Source organism: Rhamphochromis longiceps, linkage group LG14, assembly GCF_057381845.1.
Source record: "Rhamphochromis longiceps isolate RC_006_pf linkage group LG14, R_longiceps_female_GT1.1, whole genome shotgun sequence".
Lineage (NCBI taxonomy): Eukaryota > Metazoa > Chordata > Actinopteri > Cichliformes > Cichlidae > Rhamphochromis > Rhamphochromis longiceps.
The window spans coordinates 705,465-726,945 of NC_140570.1; the positions used below are offsets into that span (position 1 = coordinate 705,465).

Genomic DNA, 21,481 nt, shown 5'->3' on the forward strand with positions numbered 1-21,481 from the left:
ATTTAACAGACGCTGACTCTGAGGAGCATCATAGTCAGTTATGGGTCAACCTGGGATTCTGAGTTGGACATGGGCGTTGTGCGCCTTTGTCAGCTGGGCGCATGTGGGCCAAGCAGGACCTGGACCGTAAGTTTGCCTCTATGATCGATTCTTTTTTTATGTCCTGTGAAATTTGTAACTGGTGCACATGAATTCTGATTTGAGATTTTTTCTTTTTCACATCCATAGAGGTAACTGCTGTATGTGTGTATCTCTGTGTCTGCAGGCAATATCTAGTGGCAGTTCCTGCAGTTCTTGAGTCTGGAGCTGAGACCAAATTCTGTGTCAGCGTTCTGGAGCTCACTGAGCCCGTGGTTGTGAATGTCACCCTGAAATCAACAGCGAAGAGCGCAACCCTAATGTCACTGCACACGTGCATTCAAGATGTTCATACCTGCATTGCTTTTTCGGTGAGCTTCCCAAAAGAAGTATTTTTATATATATATATATATATAGCCCGTTTGTTTTTGAAAGAATTTTTCTCTCTTTTGATCATCCACATGACTTTAATAGAAAAGCTGGAGAGCGAAATGTGTGAGGTCCAAGTTAGTTTCGAAACATGTGCCCACTTAGCAACTGGCTAAAACATATAGCCAAACAAATATCCTGTGCTTCCAGGTTCCTGTTGTGACAAATGAAGAGGTGATGGATTTTCAGGTGAAGGTTGAAGGAAGCGGGTTTCAGTCAGAAGAAGTCAGAAAAGTCCTGATCAGAGCCTACAAACCGCAGACATTCATCCAAACAGATAAACCCATCTATCTCCCCGGACAACAAGGTAAAAATGAGCAATCATGCTATCTGTCCCAACAATGCAGCATAAGCATGATATGGAAGTATAAGTAATGTATCCCCAAACATCAACAGTTTTAAACTCAGAGAAGCCATTAGAAGTTATATAATATAATTAATAATGAATATAATGAGCTTTAGGGTTTGTGACACTGCTAGAGATCATTTTTCACGCAGTCTCTTTGGATGTGTCTTGAAGTGCATTTCAGAGTTGTCACACTGGACTCCAAGCTGAGACCTGCTAGTACACTGGTGAGTGTTTAAACTTTGTTAGGTCCTATTTACGGACAGCTTATGCATTTGAATGAATGCAATGAAAATGAGTTACTTCCATGAATTTTGGATTACTTATCCAGTGAAGTCGTAAGAGGCGGTTTCTACCTCCCAGCTGTCATTATGTAGCTTACATAAATCTTCATCTGAATTCATCTGAAGCCGCTATCATTTTAAAGTGTGGAGCACTCACAAAAAAGCCTAATAACTGTAACACTGCAAGATGACATGAAACCATTGTGCTCTTTGAACCTTTTTCCCTTCCTTTGTTGCAGTATGACATCATCGAACTGGAGGTAAGAACACAGTAGTGCATTTAAAAATAAATAAACAATATGAACACACAAGTCATAGTACTATGTTTATTTTATTCATGTTTTTATTATTATTGTTGTTTTTAACAAATCATGGCATTAATTTAAAGAGTTTAATGTGTGAATACATATAATATACACGCAGTGTTGGGAAGGTTACTTTTAAAATGTATTCCATTACAGAATACAGAATACATGCCCTAAAATGTATTCTGTAACGTATTCCGTTACGTTACTCGATGACAGTAACGTATTCTGAATACTTTGGATTACTTAATATATTATCATGCTTTTTACAACAACGTGAATGTACTATTGCTGTGTGATTTATTACTATTACTGAAGGTCCGCGACTCCGAACTGTAGTAAAGGGACCTCTGACTAATACGGCGGGGTCCCTGTCGGCTCGTAGCCGAAAAATAGCTTTACTTTGTTGTGTGGGTCAACTTTTCTTGCGAGAGACAGAGAGAGGCGTTGAAAGGCTGCTTAATGTTTCGGAGGAAAACACGAACACGGTGTACAGTCGAGTCTTAATAGCTTACTTACAACTGGGCTCGTCAGGCACTCTTCTTGGCTGCAGTGGTTATTATTATATTTACATGCTTCCAGCTCCCGTTTTTCCTCGACGACAACTCGTACCTTTCCACTCCCCTTTCTCTCCCTCCCTCGCTCACAGACACATAACGTGTATGGCAGTCCATTCTCCCTGCAGCACGGACTACACTGCCCATGATGCTACATTCTTTAGAGCTATGCTTGTAGCATTCTGCCTGTTAGCTTAGCACAACAACAACAACGAAAAGGCGCTCTCTCACCCAGGAAACACACAGTCGCAGAGAGAGAGAGAGCGTCGCCCTGTAACCATGGCAACCGTAGCGCTGCCGCCTGGAACAACAGAACGTAGCTGTCAAACAAAACCCAAACAGTCCTGACCCGCGACAATATGTAACAGGAAAGTACAGCAGTGTAATCCATTTATTTCAACAAAGTAACTGTATTCTGAATACCACCTTTTTAAACGGTAACTGTAACGGAATACAGTTACTCATATTTTGTATTTTAAATACGTAACGGCGGTACATGTATTCCGTTACTCCCCAACACTGTATATACGTATGATTAACACCTTTCAAAGTCAAATTGAGAGAAGTAATAATTCTTTGACCCACGTATTTGGTTATTAATTATATTCTTAATTATATTCTTTCATTTTGCATGTAACAGGATCCAAGCGGGAACAGGATCGGGCAGTGGCTCAAGACAAATTCAGATAACAAAATACTGCAGCTTTCATACTTCTTGAGTTCTGAGGCTCGTGAGGGAATATACAAAATCACTGTGACCATGGGTGAATCCAAAGTATATTACACTTTCACGGTGGAGAAGTATGGTAAGTTGGGCTGATTGTTACACTCTTCCCATTTGCAGTGAAGCTTAAACACTGACACGGACACTTTGTCCCCAGTTTTGCCCAAATTCGATGTAACTATAAAAGTGCCTGACGAAGTGAGTGTTGGAGATCAGAGCTTTAAGGCTCAAATATGTTCAAAGTAAGTAAACTGACAGATGTCTACTAGATTTTATTCTTATTTGTTTTATTTATGTATTTATTTTTAATTTTAACAGGTATACATTTAAGCAGCCGGTGCCAGGAAGGGTCACTGTAGGTGTGTGCCGACCTACTCTGGGACATTTTCACGGTTCAGAGTGGATCAGAGTTGCAGAGCACATTGATGAGAGTAATTCACATGATGACACAAATCCTGTGTGTCACTCAGAGACAAAGCAGGTACAGGTTCAGTTTCATCACTGCAGAAACAAAGTTCGCATAGAGGGTGTTTTCTTCTTTATTACAAATTTCTGCTCAAGTTTGTTTGTGCGATTAAAATAAATTAGGCAGGAATTATAACTGCTCCCTTATTCACAAACATTTCATTTAGTTGAGTGATGTTTTAAAGGCACGAGGCCTTTCCTGGCGCAATCCCAAAGAGATTTATGTCTCCTCCTGGAAGCAAACCAGAAACATTTTTTGTTGGGAATGTGTAAACTCCTGCACTACGCATTCACTATATACATAATTTATACAACCACTACAATGTTACCAAACGTAAACTTGGTGTGGAGTATCCCTGCAAAGCTACAACTCACTCTCAGACTACAAGTATCCGAGTATTTTGTGCCTTCTTCAGTATTTCCGTGTTTCAGAGGGAACTCTCTTAAATTGTCAGTCACATTTCAAATTAAAATGTTTTAATCTCTAAAATCCTTGTAAAAATATTAATAACATTTTTTGGTTTGACCTTTTTGAATTGTTTGACTTCACGGCAACAGCCCAAAGCAAAACTCAAACTCACTAAAAGAAAAGCAGCAAATTTCAAAGAGTCATTTGTCAAACTAGTCCTTGTAAGTGTGCACAGACCAGTAGTGTTTAGATATTATCAGTCATTACTTTAACGCAAAAGCAAAGAAGATAGTAGTAATAGTAAGTGTAAGGCCGACTAACTTAAGGCCCTTGTATTTAGGGCCTTCAGCACTAGGCTTGTTTTGTCTGAAGACTGTCTGATCCACTGCTTTAAATGTGCATATATGTGATGTTTGTGTCAGATCTGAATGATTTGCTTTGCTAAACTCTTGGAGCAAACTCGGATGACGGGTATCACCATGGCTGTCGTGCTGAGAAACGGCTAATATCAACTTTTATTTTGTTTTCACAATATATTCTAGGCAGATAAGGAAGGCTGTACCACTTTTACCGTCAACATGTCAAACTTCAACAAAGTTGATTCAACAGCACTGAACGATATCCTGGACATCACCGTTAAAATGGAAGAGGAGGGCACAGGCAAGACTATATTCATATTTAGTTTATTGTAACGACGCACTTTGGTGTATTGTAACAATATATCATATCTATTGCTTTTTTTTCAGGTGTTTTGATATCACAAAAGCAAAGCATAACGATTTCATATGTCCTTGGAAGAGTGTCTTTTGTTGATACTCCCGACATTTATGAACCAGGAACAAATGTGCAAGGAAAAGTAAGTGTTTTTCTCAGTTATCATCATTTTGTAATACAGCTGAAATCCTGTGGATCCACACATCATCGTTTTCCTTTCAACAGGTCAAAGCTGTTTATCATAATGGTGAACCCATTCCTGACCGCATCGTGTACCTCTTTGAGGGAGACATTTCCCTGAGCTCAATACAAAATGTAAAAACTGACGAGAAAGGTGTTGCCGTGTTCTCACTTAGCACAAACGAATTAAAAGGGGACGTCCAACTCCATGTAAGTGAAAAGCTGCACTGACATTTATAATATAAATATATATATATATATTATAATATAAAATAGCTGTGATTTCATGAACAGCTAAAACTTTCTGCCCAAATGTTCCCCTCCTTCGTTCATTTATGTTTTGTTCCACAACCAGGCAAGCCTGGCGCCGACTCTGGATTACGCTGGATATAGAACTGCTTTCTTTGAGGTTGGAACTCACACTTTGTCCATGGTCAAACCGTCTTCTCCTGATGATAAAACGGTTAGCTTCCTGGAGGTAAAGACGAAGGACAAACCTCTTCCGTGTGAGACAGAAGAAGCCATATCTATCTGGTACACGATCGTGGGAGAGGCCCCAGGCTCTGTGGATCTGATGTATCTGGTGAGAAAATACATAGTAGAAAGACGCATGTCAAAGGCCTTAATGTTATTCAATGACAGCGTGGAGTTTGAACGTTCTGTTACACCATGATAAGAACCTGTATGGTAGTGCATACAGCGCTTGACCAAGAAAGTCAAAGTCACACCATTGAAAAAAGTTTGTTTTTTAATGTGTAGGTGCTTTCATTAAAATTTAAGATGAACAGCTTTAACAGTCACGTTAGTTTACTCAATCAAGTCACATGAAAGAACCAAAGCAGAACGGCAAAAAGAAAGGAAGTGAATATTTGCTGCTGACTGTCTCCTTGTGTCATTTTCTCCAAAATTATCAAGGTCTTGTCCAGAGGAGTTATTTCCGTTCACGGACATCAAGAGCTTAAAGTTACATCTCAAACAGGTGTGCTAAACATGGCTTTGATCTTGACTTTCAAATTTTCCCAGTAAAGTAGCTTTTGATGCTCTGTGTTTCAGTGAATGAGGGCGAGGTGTCCTTGAAGTTGACTGTATCTCCTGAGATGACACCAGACATCCAGATTGTGGCTTATGCTGTCCTCCCCAGTGAGAATGTGATCGCTCACAGTGCTGAATTCTCCACTGAGAAGTGCTTCACTAACAAGGTCAGTAAAGATTACTTAGTCGACGCTTTTACAAAATTATCAATATCAAGATAGCCAATAAGGCTAACCTGAAATAACATTTACTCGTAGGTGTACCAGCAAAAATTCTTTCATGTCATGGTTAAAGATTTCTGGAGCCATCACATGCAAATCAGACTTGACTGTAGTACGCCAGTTCATGCGCAAATATGTAATTTGGCCATAAATGTTTAAATAGTTAACTTTCCACAAGCAAGCAACACATTGAGTAAGCATGGTGTTTTCATGTTACCATGGTCACACGGGCCATGAAGTGACACTTTTTATATGGTTTTCTGTACCTATCCATCGGTCACCTGTCCAGCTCAATGTTCAAAGTATTCAAACAGAAAATTACAATGATGAAAAAAATCTATAAATAATTATCTTCTTTTCAACTTAAAATAGATTTTTTGAAATTGAAATGTTGCTAATTTTACTAAAACTAATTTTTAGTACTTTGCAAAGTGAGTAACCTCAACTCAAAAAGATTATTGTTATCATTTTATGCCAAATTGTAATGTTTCCATGTTCATTATTTTAGATTAGATTTTACAAAACATTACAAAACCTGAGGTCATTTCGAATTACAGGTGTTTATTTATACAGAATACAGTCAGATCCATTTGTATCACATGATTTTACTTGCCAAATATTTGTTCAAAGTTCACCTTTGTTCACCACCAGAGTTCACCTCACATATTAACATCTGGATGGTTTCATTTGGGTTTTGTGTGCATCAGGTGTCGGTACATTTTGTACCACCTTCAGCTGTCCCAGGAGATGAGACCAACTTCCAGGTGACGGCCCTGCCGCACTCTCTGTGTGGTGTGAGTGCCATCGACCAGAGTGTCCTCATCAAGGAGCCGGGGAAGACTCTGAATGCTGAAAAGGTAACAGCGTTTTTAACGACCACCAGGTCAGGTGGGATGTTGGATGTTGAAGGCTCAATACCAAATGCACAGCCCCTCCTTTTCTCTTTTGAACAGCTGGCAAGAGTAAGAGTGTACAGTAGAAAGATCATACATACATATTTTCTTTCAGATTTATGACTTGCTTCCTGTCAGGAAAGCAACCTATGTCCCATATGAGGTTCAAGATCCTATAGAGTGCATGGAAGTGAGACCAAAAAGATCAATTCTGCCGTTTCCTGAGAGTGGCAGAAATGATGCCCACACTGTTTTCCAGGTAATCTGCATACGTACCTGTAAGTCATATTTAGTAAAAAGCTTTTTGTTGTTTTTCCTGTAATGAACTATTTGTATGTGCTGGATTATGTAGAGTGTAGGACTGAAGATGGCAACCAACTTGGTTATTCAGTTGCCTTCATGCCTCAAGTACAAAGGAAGAGAATACTATCGAGGTGACTTTGAAGAGTGATGCTGATCATTTGAAAGAAAAATGAAGCAGTTATCTTTATGGTTGTTTCAATCTCTTTTTCTGCTTTCTTTGTAGACCAGTGCTTTTGGAAGGGTCCTTATCAAGTATACAAGTTGGACATATTAGAGAGAATACCAGATGCAGCTGCCTCTGGTGCTCCGGCACTTCCTCCTGACATTTCACCCATAAAAGCAGTCCGTACTTTCTTCCCAGAGACTTGGATATGGGATCTGGTAGACGTTAGGTGAGCTTGTGTTGTAAACTGATTTGATAAACATTAAGTGCTTGAGAAAAGTCTTTGAGTGCATAATGAAACCAAAGATTCACCAGTTCTCCCATCAAGATTTGGAGTATTTTTATGTGCATTTTGTTTTTTGATGATGAAGGAAGTTATAATTTAAGGAGTTTTTGCAACTTCAAAACAGGGAAGGTCCGTACTACAAGAAAAAGCTTTTGTGTTTCTGTGCATGGAGTGAAACTGTAGAACAGTCTGAATATGGAATTAAAGCGACGTCCAAACATAAAACTGTTCAAAAAGAGTTATAAAAATATGATCTTCTCAAACTATAAAGAAAAGGAAAATATTGAAATTAAGTGAATGTCTCTATTTAAAAAAAAAAAATCATGATGTGATATTATAGTGTATAGTATATCAGAAATCTGTTCACTATTGTTGTTACAGGTTATATCAGTAAGGAAGCAACTAAATATTAACTGATCATTTATGGCAAAGGGGTGGGATTAAATAAGTGTTTCCTTCTTCCCTCTCGACATGTAACTGAATCAGAACAGTAGCAATATTGAAATGTGCTGACTTTTGTTTAGTATTTTTTTCTCTCTTATTTTCTTTTCTAAATGTACCTGTATATTGTTTACCTGTTTGAAATAAATTAACAATCACTGATTTGGAATTGTAGCTTCAGTTAACCTCTCAAGCCTAACTGATCTCCTGCCTTTTTCCCCCATATCAGGGGACGTTGGGGCTTAAGAGGTTAAACATTTGTGCTGCTATTGTTAGAAGTTCTTCAGCAAAAATGTGTCCAATACTGCATCATTTAAAACACACTGCAAAAACGTTTTGTTGAGTATATTTTAGCCCCTGACAGAATGTTCTTGTGTGTTTGGGCTGATTCAGAGAATCGGGCACAGAGGAAATGACCCTCACCGTCCCAGACACCATCACCACCTGGGAGACGGAGGCTTTCTGCTTGTCTTCTGAGGGTTTTGGTTTGGCTCCTCGTGAAGATTTGAAAGTCTTCCAGCCCTTCTTCCTCGAGCTCACCATGCCCTACTCTATCATCCGGGGGGAGTTCTTTGAACTGAAGGCAACTGTCTTCAGCTACCTGACCAGCTGCATGATGGTAATCTGTGCTGCTAGTTAAACTCTGACGAGCAGCAAAGAATCACAGAATTACTAAAGAAAAACTTCAGTATTTCTGAGATGAATGAAAATACTGAGCACATTTAAACCTGTTCCTCAAAAGAGTCTATATTTAAAATGTATTGTTTGTCCCTGGAACAGATCACTGTAACACCAGCATCTTCCTCACTTTACACCCTCACCTCCCTGTTTGGTGACCAAACCACATCTTGTTTGTGTGCCAGCAAGCGCAAGACCTTCAGCTGGAGCTTGACCCCATCGGCCTTAGGTGAGGGTCAAGCTTTGGAGCAAATGCTAGAGGGTCTCAGTGTGAAGGAGCCATGTGCCCCTTTTCCCACCACTTCTCCTTTGAATCATTAGACACTGAGATCCCTTGAATAACGAGGGTTTGATCGTTTGCAGGATTTTGAAAGTCATTTTCGCTGATGTGTTTTAGGGGTTGTGGAAGTGACTGTGTCTGCTGAGGCAGTGGCTTCAGTGGATTTATGTGGTTCTGGGGCCGTAACTGTTCCAGACAGAGGTCGCATCGACGTGGTGACAAAACCCCTCATAGTGAAGGTTGGTGCCATAAACACAAGATGCTAATGTGTTCACCACCTTAGTTTTTGGGGGGGAGAAAGTCAATCCATCTTGGTATAAATGTTAATGCTATATCTTCATGTCCCTCAGCCAGAGGGAGTTGAAGTGACAAAGACCTTCAACTTGCTACTACTCCCAGAAGGTCAGCATGGTTTTCTAAGGCTATCGCCTAGTAGAGCAGTTTTCTTTTAATACCACTATTTCAATAAATGTTAACTTAATTTCACTAAACTAATAGAAGAAATGACCACACTTGTACTCTTCCCCATGTAACGTGGCTGTTTTTGTCTGTGTGCAGGAAAAACTGTGAGGGAAGAAGTTCTGGTTGAACTTCCGTACAATGTGATTGAAGATTCTGCCCATGCTTTTATATCAGTCCTGGGTAAACCTACTACATGAAAAATTACATATGATATATAAATAATGTTTCAATTAATATTAAAAGACTATGCTGTGAGGCTGTTTTTTCCTACCTATTGCTCTATTAGAAGTTCATGAGTTGATTTTAAGCTTAGCAAGCATACTCAAAGTACCATCGGATTACAACAAAGTACTGCATTTGATGTATTTGGTATTTTTCTAGGTTGTTGGCATGTTTTCACTCATTTGAAATTAGATGATGGGTTAGTTACATGTTCAGCTTTAGTGAGACTTTTTTCCATCAGGTGACATTCTCGGTCGGGCTCTGAAGAACCTCGACAGTCTGCTGCAGCTGCCAAGTGGATGTGGAGAGCAGAACATGGCTCTCCTCGCCCCCAACATCTTCATCCTCGAGTACCTGAAAGACACACAGCAGCTCACCTCAACCATCGAGGAAAAGGCTACCAGTTATCTAATCACTGGTGAGTGCAGCACTTCTCTAAAGCTAAAGCAAGGAAAGCAAAAGTCATGCCTAGGTTAGGACATTTCAAAGCCAGATCTACCAGCTGAGTTAAACATACTTTAAGTAGAAAATGTTGAAAATAAAATCTTGAAGTTTTGTGAACCAAACTAAAAGCTAAAGATATTGCAATCAATTTAATTCAATTCAATGTTATTTATATAGCGCCAAATCACAACATAAGTTGCCTCAAGGCGCTTCATAGATACAGAGAAAAACCCAACAATCATATGACCCCCTATGAGCAGCACTTTGGCGACAGTGGGAAGGAAAAACTCCCTTTTAACAGGAAGAAACCTCCGGCAGAACCAGGCTCAGGGAGGGGCGGGGCCATCTGCTGTGATTGGTTGGGGTGAGAGAAGGAAGACAGGATAAAGACATGCTGTGGAAGAGAGACAGAGATTAATAACAGATATGATTCAATGCAGAGAGGTCTGTTAACACATAGTGAGTGAGAAAGGTGACTGGAAAGGAAAAACTCAATGCATCATGGGAATCCCCCGGCAGCCTACGTCTATTGCAGCATAACTAAGGGAGGATTCAGGGTCACCTGGTCCAGCCCTAACTATATGCTTTAGCAAAAAGGAAAGTTTGAAGCCTAGTCTTGAAAGTAGAGATAGTGTCTGTCTCCTGAATCCAAACTGGAAGCTGGTTCCACAGAAGAGGGGCCTGAAAACTGAAGGCTCTGAAGGATTTTCTATATACAAATCACACACATGCTCATAACTAGATGAAGAGGAACACATATACACAAAGTAGAAAAAGGCAAATGAATTACATTTCTTATTTTATTTTAAAATGTATATTAATAAAATATGAGCAGAATTTTGAGCAATTTGGACATTTCATAGGTTTTATGTTAAAATAGCAAACCAAAACACCTTTTTAATGTTGTGAGAAAAACACTAGCTCTTATCATTATGCATGATGCTGCAGTTCTACTTATGCTGTAAAGCAAACAGCCAATAAAGCGTGTTCTAATGACAAACACATCAGCTAAAATGAAGGAGAACTTCATTACTTTAAGCCAGTGCTTGCCAGGTGAAAACTACTGTGTGTATATGAAATTGAATCTGTTCAAAATTAAAAGCCAACTCTAAATTGCAACACAAAACAAACAACAAACAAAAACCACACACACAAACATTGGTAAGTAGATAACAACTAATGCCAGCCATACAATCAATCAAAAATTCCCCTTGAGTTGGGGAACAGGCTGACAAAAAACAAGCATGTTCTCAGAGAAACATCATCATCATCATTTAAATCTGTTATCTCAGGTTAAAATGAACTGTGTCTATTTACTGTTAAGTATGTTCATACATAAGTTTCTGGTAAGAAACTCAACTGTCAAATTTATTCAGATAGAATCGATACATACAGACTTTTATCTTTTTTTCCTCAAGCCGCACTCCGAAATATTCTTTTAGGAGCCATTGTGCAACATCAAGATGTGTCTGATTGTGTGAACTCCTCTGTAACAGATCCTCATTTATATGTAAAAGTACCACAACCACAGTGTGCAGAGCACAGAAAGCCATGCAGCTTTCAGCTTATGATGACGTATCCTCAGTGTAGTGCTTCAGACATGTTTGCTAGTCTCTCCCTGTCCTATTTTACACCATGGAGCGCTACTCTGCGATATATTTACTCTGAATAGGAACCTGGATTCAAGAAATAAGTGCTTAAAGTTCTGGTTCTGGTTTTGTAGCGTCATCTTGTGACAGTACAGTGGTTGGTTGCAGCTTGCATTGGTTTATGTTAGCTAATTAATCACGTCATCCTTTAAAAAACTTACGTTCATCACCCTGGGGACCATTTTCTGCCACGCCCGAAAAATGCTATAAAAAGATTATATATTCATATTTTTTTCCACTTTAAATTAGCCAGTCTTTTAAAACTACTTCTCCCTGAACTATCCATGTAAAGTTTTAATTATATTTCGGGGGTTTTAACCCTTTTAATCGCAGTTTAATTACATGAGCGCACCGTTTTTTTTAGCCCCCCAAAACAAAACGAAATATTTTTTTAAAAAAACATTTGAAGTAATATTTGATTGTTATTATAATTAGGCCTTTAGATGGACTAAAGATTGGCACCAACCTTCATTTCGATCGCCTTTTTTTTTTTTTTTCAGGACCAGAAAATGGTCTCCAGGCAGCAAATGCTCCTCCTCTAGGCCGAAATCAGTGCATCCTCCCGGGTTAACTCCCGACGATGACCGGGGCATGTTGCGTCGGACCCCTTTTTCCAACACACACGTCCGGTACCACGTCACAACAAATACGTCATTTCCTGTTGATTAAAAAAAAAATGCACCCTCAAACGGTCCTAGGGGCCGAAAATGGTCCCGCCCGATCAGCGGGCGAAGCCGCTGCTGCACGCCGGAAATGAGGCTTCGTTTCCCGCAGGCCTGTTTAAGCAGTCCGCTGTTTTCCAGCCCGGGGTCAAATGTGGAGCAAGGGCGCCACCCGGTGGACAAATAAAAAAATTACAACTCTAAGGCCAGTACTGCAAACGGAAACGGAAACATAACCGATCACGATCGATTTGACCGTAACTTTTTTGCCGTGAAAAATAGCGTTTATAATGGGTTTCAATGGGGCACAAAACGGTCCCTAGGGTGATGAGTGTGAGTATTTTTGCTGCTAAGCCGTGTTAGGCTGATGTAAGAAAATCAGACTGAAAATTTGAATTTTTTACAAAAACGAAACCGGGTGGCAAGTTTGGCTATGTTACACCCAACACAGTGGAAATGGCGTTCATACGAATGAAAAAAGTGGCACAAAAAGAGCCCAGTATGACGTGAGGGATAATTATTAATCTCAGAACTGACGACTCACTGGGAAAAAAAGAGACTAAAACTAAAAAATTGGTCACTTTTGTACTGCCGCTGACTGCATTCAGTAGTTTTATGTTAGAAACCAATGTACCATTCACTTTCATTCGGTTTTTTTAAGCAGTAAGTTGTTCTTTATTGATAGCTAGCGATATTGAAATGGGAGAATTCACCTACTTGCTGTCAGGGTTTGTAGATCACTTGTGCACTGGTGGTTCACCAGAATAACGAGATGGAGTCTGATGTTGTTCACTCTGCACAGACCAGCGCAATCAGCCATGCTTTTTTCTCAAGCCCATCCAAACAGCTTACAACCTGATATCTGTTAGCATGTCTGCAGGGAAATCTCCATGTTACACCCTCCTTCACTTACATTTGGGCTTTGCTTTTCCTCACTTCTAGTATGAAGTAATCACTCAGTGAGATAAGAATTTCTAAACCAAAATAAGAAAATAAGTTTTCCAAAGAGTGTGGTATCTCTTTCTCAGAGGCTCATGTTTTTGTTTTTCTGTCACGTACATCAGTTTTCTTTTCTTTTACAGGCTACCAAAATCAGCTGACATACAAGCATACTGATGGTTCTTACAGTGCATTTGGAACAGGGGAGGGAAGCACTTGGTGAGAACATCACTCGTTATTCACACAGTTATATGGTGTCCCACATTTAAGACACAAGAGAAATTGCTGTGAGGTTGTTGCCTCTTCATGAAATGTGATTCATCCTGTTATCATTCTCACTCGCATTTCCAAAAATATTTAAATTACATTTAAACGGTAATAAAACTGTAGTTTTTTGTGTGTTTTTACTTGTTTTCAGGCTGACTGCTTTTGTGGTGAAATGTTTTGCACGAGCTGAGAAATTCATTCACATCGATCCCAGAAACATTGAAGAGTCTAACACATGGCTGGAAAATCAACAACGAGAAAATGGCTGTTTTAAAATGTCAGGGAGACTCATTCACATTGGCATGAAGGTACACTTGTATAGCATGAAACTGCCTGTCAGAACTTAGAAAACTGTTACTCATAGAATAATCCATAAATAATACCAGCCTAGATCACATTACAATATGTAAACAATGACTGGATCTGGAGGTAGAAGTTACATTTATTAGCAGTGGCTGTCCTAGCCTGTTTGGCGCCCTGGGCGAACACTCCCTCTGGCACCCCCCCCCCCCCCCCCCCCCCCCACACACACACACACACACACACACATGAAGTATGCATTGTATGCAAACAGCTACCAAACAGCCATCATAATTCGTCACACAATGAGAACTGGACAAATCAACAACTGACAATTAATATTAAAATCTGTAACATGATGTATTGTTTGCAGTTTAGTCTGTTACTGTTGCTATTTTTACCATTTATTCTTGGAGCAACTGTAACCCACATAATTTCCTTAGGGATTAATAAAGTATTCTGACTCTGATTGGTTCAGGATGAGCTGCCATTATCCAATCACACGTCTGCTTACCTGCATCTGTTGCTCGTTTCTCCTCCTCTTCTTTTCTCTTTTTTCTAAACTGAGCACCTGATGGCTTTGAACTTTTCTTGTCCATCTTCCATTGGTTTTAATTTTGCACTCCAGTATGAACACAACTCCTCGAGGACTCGAGGATCACCACAACATAACCTAACAGACCTACACCTTAGTTCACAGATTCACTTTGTCTAAGGTTGATTTCTGGGATTTCACACAACCCAGGATTCAGATCATGAACACATAGTGGGCTTGGATTTACATCATTATGAATGAAATGTGCTCTATCTGGAAGCAGCTGGCCCCTCCCCTTTCGATGGCTTGTGTGAGACTTTAAATCATCAAACTGTAAATTTTAAATTGTTATTGATCCTTTACCCCGAGTCCTAAAGTGTATATTTATTTTCTTACTCTTCTTATATTTATTGTTTGTTTACTTGCACTGCTGCAACTGGAGCCTCGTCGTCTCGTCTCTCTATTTGCTGGACTGTCTGTAGCGGAGATGACAATAAAGTTTACTTTGACTTCAGCAGCGAGCAGGCGCACCGAGGGCTCTCGCTTTTTTTTTTTTGAATATAGAATTTCGAAAAAACATCGGTGCAAATTATAAGTCTGTATCATGAAGTCTGGTGTTTTCGTGTTTGTTGGTTTGTTTTTATTTTGTTTTATTTTGCGAGTTGGTTATTAGATGCCCCTCCAGCCGGTCAGAGACTCCCCCGCAGCCCCGCCCTCTCCTCTCTGAGCCGCAAGCAGCAGGCGCACCTCGCAAACGGAGGGCGCCCTTACTCCCAGCAAATGGGCGATAGGAAACCGATCGGTGCCTATGCTATTCCCAGTATGCGCTGGTTGACGTCGGGGGAGCATGAGTACGAGCATTTTCTTCTTTTTTTTTCCCAATGCCCGTGATGCCGCCCCCAACCACGATGCTGCCCCGGGCAACCGCCCATGTCGCCCATATCTAAAACCTCTACTGTTTATTAGAATATGTAGGACACATTTTTGAAACACGACACTCACACTGTCTACAGTATGCGCAGGTTAGAAATTCACATCCCTGCACGTTGGAGGCACATTGCTGATAAAGTTTCTTTGATGGTTTTCTATCCACAGGGTGGCGTGTCGGACGAAGTCACTCTCACTGCGTACATCACTGCGACGTTTCTGGAGAATAAGAAATGTGCAAAAGTAGGTAGATGCCCCTGTGGCTGAAAGAATTCACATGTGTGTGCTCTTCCTTTGGAGATGATGATGTATCCTGCTGAACTGAAAAGCTCACTAGGTCACACCACGGGTTTATAATGCTGACATCTGTGGACAGAGAGCCGTGGCGTGTTTGCCTTTGTCTTTTGGGGGCTTTTCCCCCCTGTTTGACTTTAGTCTTTTGATGTGTAATTTGAATTTATTTTTCTATTCATTTGTGGTTATTATTTTATAGCAGTATGACAGAAGAAGTTTTAAGGGGTTCACAACAGAAAGTATAAGATCAAGGCCAATTGCAACGTAACTAAGGGCTCACCTGATCCAGCCTCAACTATCAGCTTTATTTAAAAAAAATCTCATAACAAAAACATTTTCATTCTTCACTGTGATAATTAAAAAGTCTTTCACTCACTGACTGCTATTATGCACATAAAAGACATCAACATCTGTTCTGTTTTGCTGCAGGGAGATAAGACCATGTTCACTGACATACTGCTGACATGTAACTCTGAAACTTGTTCCTGTTGTTTTGATCAGTATACTGAATTTTGTTCTGACACATTAATTGTGAAAATTGTTAAAGAACTCTGTGGTGAAGAAGAGCCTGGCTTGCCTCAAAGACTCCATGAATGACCTCAGCAACACCTACACTACAGCTCTGCTGGCGTACGTCTTCACCCTGGCAGGAGACGTGGAGACCCGCGCTCACCTTCTAGAGTACCTCGACAAGGTTGCAGAAAAGCAAGGTGAAGGTGCCTCATGCAGGAACCCATCAATCCCTCGTCATCAGAAATGCAGCTTACGTCGTGTCTCTGTGTCTGTTTGTGTGCGGCTCTCAGGCAGTTTCATCTACTGGACTCAGAAATCAACAGAAACGTCCGCCTCCCTGTCAGTGGAGATCAGCTCCTACGTGCTGTTGGCCCAAATCAGTGCTTCCCCGACCAGTGAAGAACTGGCTTATGCCTTCAGCATCGTGAGGTGGCTGACTGAGCAGCAGACCTATTATGGAGGCTTCTCCTCAACACAGGTAGTGAACTCCCATAGAGTGTATATAAAAGCCTCAGTTAGGTCAGCCATTGACCCATGATTGCAACAATGTTCAGTCCAGTGTTTACTGTGTGTGAGTGAGAGAATGTTCGTATTAATATGAATATACCGTATTCAAAGTAGTTTCTGTTTTGTATTTGCATCTTATATAGGACACAGTGGTGGCTCTTCAGGCTCTGGCATTCTACTCCACTGAGGTGTTCGGTTTTAAGGGCTCAAGCAAAGAGGGCTCAGAAAAAGGAGGCTCAAGCAAAGTGGCAGTTGCTACTCCTGGTGGCCAGGTTACGTTCCACGTCAACCGAAACAACAGACTGCTCTACCAGGAGGAGATAATAGTGGAAAACATAGCAGGGAAGTACATCGTGGAGATGAAAGGCAGCACAAGTGTTTCTGTGCAGGTCAGTGCCCATATCAACCTGGTTGTTCCAAATAAAGATGAAGTCACTGTTCACTTGTCATTTAAATTAAATAAATAAATGTTAGCGTAGTCAAAACTGTAGCCAATGGCGATTTTTTTTCTTTTAAGCCAAGTTTACTCTGTGTTACTGTAATTATTCTCATATAGCGCTTTTCTACTAGTACCCAAAGCATTGTATACAACATGCCACATTCACACCTATTCTCACAAGCACTGTCTCTAAACTGAGTGCGCTTCTAACGCCATTCACACCCATTCACACTCCGATGGATGCATCGGAGAGCAACTTGGGGTTAGTATCTTGCCCAAGGATATTTGACATGCAGACTGCAGGAGCCAGGGATTGAACCACCAACCTTCCGATCAGTAGGTGACCTGTACCTCCTGTGCAGGAGCCACCTAATCTATGCTACATACTACATCTGTTTCTTCTAACATATTTTATAGGAAAATAGAGCAGAAATCCTAATATAAAATCTTTCTTGGTTAACTTTGTTTCAGATTGCTGTTCGGTACAACATCCCAAATCCTTATGGTTCCTCAACTCTGAGCGTGGAGGTTAACGTGCAGTATAACCACAACAGTCAGTCTTCCCGACCCAAACTCACTCTGCTGATAAAGTCCCAGTAAGTACTCAGTAAGCACATTACTGCTACAGTAGAGGAATGTAAGGCCCTGCTGGATGTGCATCTGAGAAATGTAGTAGTTTCTACTCCAAACCCCAACAACAACCTTCCTTTCCAATCACAAACATAGTGATTGGTCTGGAGGGCGAGGCTAGTCTCAGTTATGCTAACCGATCACACAGCAGGCTGCAGATACTGTAAAATTGATGGACATTAAAGTGCAAGTGTAACTGACTGCTGTGGCGTAGTTGTTGGAAACCTATCCAGGAAGTAGGGTTAGGTATTGTTTTAGCAGCATGCTAAATCAGCAGATAGCCTATGCTTAGCACCAGTCAGTAACATGAGTGATTCTTTGCAGATACACTGGAACGCAGAGCACTACAAACATGGTGATCCTGGATATCAAATTGCTCTCTGGACACGTCCCAGACCCAGAGTCTTATGACAAGGTCAGTTATGACGTTTTACTCACAGGAATTTTGTAAGAATTCCCACAGTGAGAGTGAAGATAACTGAACTAAACATTGTCTTTTCACAGCTCAAAGGTGCCCAGCTGGTGGATCGTGTTGAACAAAGGGAAGATCATGTTGTGGTGTACTTACGAGAGGTGAGAGGACATCACAGTGAGAAATACCAGATGATGATCTTTGTACTTGTTAACGAGTGCGTTGTGTCTTTTCCTGTGCAGTTAGTGAAGGACACACCTGTAGAACACAGCTTGGACCTCATAGAGGAGTTCCCAGTGGACAACCTGAAGCCTGCTGTGGTCCTGCTCTATGACTACTATGAGCCAAGTAAAACTCGAGCACAGCACACCAACACATGTTGCTCCTTAGTGGAGCTGTACAACAAACTGAGCAGTTAACAGGACTTGAAGCACTGAAGTTTTAAGTGTGTTGGACATGTAAAGAGAGTCACCCTCAGTCTTTTTACCGGCTCTTTTTCTCTCTCAGGTAACCGGGCTGAAGATGAATACCTCTATCCACACTGAGAAGGTCAGCTGTCTGAGAGGGAATTCCTCTACCCGTGAGGTAATACTTTAGAACTACAAACAGGAACACCTACAGGAAGCCTTTTTTTTTTGCCTGTCCAACAAATGTGCACCAATTTGACAATAACCTGATATTTTAATACAGTTTTTCAGGTAAATGAAAAAGCAACAAATAATTAATGTAGCTTCACTAAATTATTGCTTCTTTTGCAGCTTGAAGAGAGAAACCCTGACGTCATCATCAATTTCAGAATAATTTCACATCCTTTCGCTTTTACCATATTTTTTTGTGTTTATACAAATAGCATATTGTTGGTATTGTGCCACACTTAACATACAGCTGTGTATGTATTGCACATATTCAGCATGAAATGAATGCATGATGGAAATATAATAAATTGATCTGAATTCTGCTCTTAAAAGTGGTCTCTGTTCTTCCATGCTTCACATCATGTATTTAATCCATACGCCAATAAACTCAATGGTGCAAGTTGGTGGATTGGGGAAAGTACAAATGCAGATATTTCCTGAGTTTTCATCAAGAGGAATAAGGTGCTAACTTTTTTTTATGTTGCAGTCAACTTGCAGTGTTTGTACAAACATGCTGCTAACCTGTACCATTATGGACTGATTCTTACATAGTGCTTTTCTACTCTCCTGGAATACTCAAAGCACTATCCAACACACCCATGCAGACTGGGGGAGCCAGGAATTGAACCATAAACCTTCCAATCAGCAGATGATCTGCTCTACCTTCTGAGCTACAGCCACCTAGTTTTTCACTTCTGGTACAGGGTTTTCATACCTGCAACTTTGGTATCAGGTGCCTTTTATGCCTATGCCCAGTGGATCCACGCGGTTTGACATAACACTATAAACATTAAAACAATGAGTACGTCTGCAGTGGATTTCCTTTTTTAGTTTGTTGTCAAATGTAAAACCAATACAAAAAATTTCACAAAACTAAACACAAATCAGGAGACTCAACTCTGCAAACCTCCAGCTTCCAAGTCAAAACCAAATCCCTATCTTCAAATCGTTCAGTTTTTGCGATGTTACACCTCAAAATTCAATTTTATTTATATAGCGCCAAATCAACAAACATCGCCTCAAGGCGCTTTATATTGTACAGTAGATACAGAGAAAAACCCAACAATCATATGACCCCCTATGAGCAAGCACTTTGGCAACAGTGGGAAGGAAAAACTCCCTTTTAACAGGAAGAAACCTCCGGCAGAACCAGGCTCAGGGAGGGGCGGGGCCATCTGCTGTGATTGGTTGGGGTGAGAGAATGAAGACAGGATAAAAGACATGCTGTGGAAGAGAGACAGAGGTTAAGAACAGGTATGATTCAATGCAGAGAGGTCTGTTAACACATAGTGAGTGAGAAAGGTGACTGGAAAGGAAAAACTCAATGCATCATGGGAATCCCCCGGCAGCCTACGTCTATTGCAGCATAACTAAGGGAGGATTCAGGGTCACCTGGTCCAGCCCTAACTATATGCTTTAGCAAAAAGGAAAGTTTGAAGCCTAATCTTAAAAGTAGAGTTGTTTTTTTTTTACATTTATTTATTGGTATTAACCAGTTTTACATGGTGCACCGTGAACATAAAAAAAATACCACAACAACAACAACAACATAGTAATAGAAACAAAAACAAAGCAAACCATAACAGAAGGGAAGAGCAGATATACAAATCAAGTTAGAGTTTCAGGCCGTTAAGTCCACAGTGTGCACGCTGCAGTTCTCCAGAAAGTTGTAGAATTTTTACCACAGAGCCCCAAACAGTTTATTTCTTAATGCATAAGTTATTTTCTCCATAGATAGTATAGATGTCAGTCCATTAAGCCACTGAGATAGTCCACATATTTTTTGATTTTTCCAGCACATAGCAACACAGCGCTTGGCTTCTAAAAGTCCAGTCGTTAACAGAGCTCTGTTGTTTGCAGCAGGTACAAAATTATTCGGGTATATATTTAAAATACATATTTTAGGATGAAGTGGAATCACGTCACCAGTGATTTGACTTAACAGATTTATTACCTTTTCCCAAAAGATTTTCACATGTGGACACTCCCATGTACTGTGAAATGAAGTGCCCCTGTCCACTCCACACTTAATACAGGAGTCTGGGATGTTTGAGTTAAAATGATGCATTTTTGACGGAGTCTTGTTAACCATTTATATTGAAGTAGTTTAGATTGCACATTAAATGTCTGACTCTGGGCCAAGGAGCATGATTTATACCACTCATCATCAGATATATCCATTTGCAAATCCTTCCTCCAAGCCTCTAAAATAGACTCTGTTGATTCTTTGGAATTTTCCATAAATAATTTATACAATGCAGAAACTCGGCCTCTCCCATTTAGATGCTTTATAACTGTGCTCTCTAGAGAGGAGGAGGTGGGGATTTCTAAGCTGTCACCTTGTGTGGTTAGAATAAAATGTCTTAGACGCCACCTCTCTGGGGACATCTCGGGCCCTCCAAGGTTTGGAGGCCTATCTCCACCCACCACCACTTCCCCTGCCGGTGGCGGACTCCCTCAGGTATCGGTGCGTTGGTGGTTCTTTGTATCTGGGGGTGGGCGTCCGGGTACACACCGGCTCACTCCTTGGCGGCCGCTTATTGGGGCTCGCTCGGGCCACTTTGGAGGTGGGGTGCCCCCGGCCTCTCGGCCTGGGGCTCGGTCACTCAGGCACAGCTGGCTGCCGGCGGAGCTCACGGGCGCGTCACTGCAACTCCCCCTGGCTTCTGCTCCGCGGCTGCTGAATGAGCTCTCATCTGGGACTCTCCTCAGCTCTTTCTGGGACAGTGGCGCGGCTGCCCCTCTGTGGGTCTTCCTTGGTCTCTTGTGTTCTGGGGGCCTCTGGATGTCTGGAGTTTTGATCTCCTCCATACCTGCTTGATACCATAGAGGACAGGGCTGTGGCTCCCCACACTC

At 40.9% G+C, this 21,481-nt stretch overlaps 1 protein-coding gene across 1 annotated transcript; it reads left to right on the plus strand.

The window, feature by feature from the left end:
• Nucleotides 1-272: 272 nt before the first annotated feature.
• LOC146653345 (alpha-2-macroglobulin-like protein 1) lies at nt 273-18,535 on the plus strand. Its single transcript, XM_085379271.1, has 34 exons — nt 273-449; nt 658-814; nt 1,028-1,080; nt 1,377-1,397; nt 2,640-2,805; nt 2,881-2,965; nt 3,042-3,204; nt 4,140-4,257; nt 4,344-4,453; nt 4,537-4,701; nt 4,847-5,074; nt 5,407-5,470; nt 5,545-5,690; nt 6,452-6,601; nt 6,753-6,896; nt 6,990-7,071; nt 7,164-7,332; nt 8,224-8,449; nt 8,611-8,737; nt 8,906-9,027; nt 9,139-9,190; nt 9,347-9,430; nt 9,714-9,890; nt 13,310-13,385; nt 13,585-13,741; nt 15,364-15,438; nt 16,037-16,199; nt 16,293-16,480; nt 16,653-16,898; nt 17,420-17,544; nt 17,903-17,993; nt 18,083-18,151; nt 18,233-18,338; nt 18,498-18,535. Exons 1-34 carry the CDS (start codon nt 399-401, stop codon nt 18,533-18,535), a joined length of 4,194 nt encoding a protein of 1,397 aa, XP_085235397.1. The 5' UTR covers nt 273-398.
• The last annotated feature ends 2,946 nt before the right edge of the window (nt 18,536-21,481 follow it).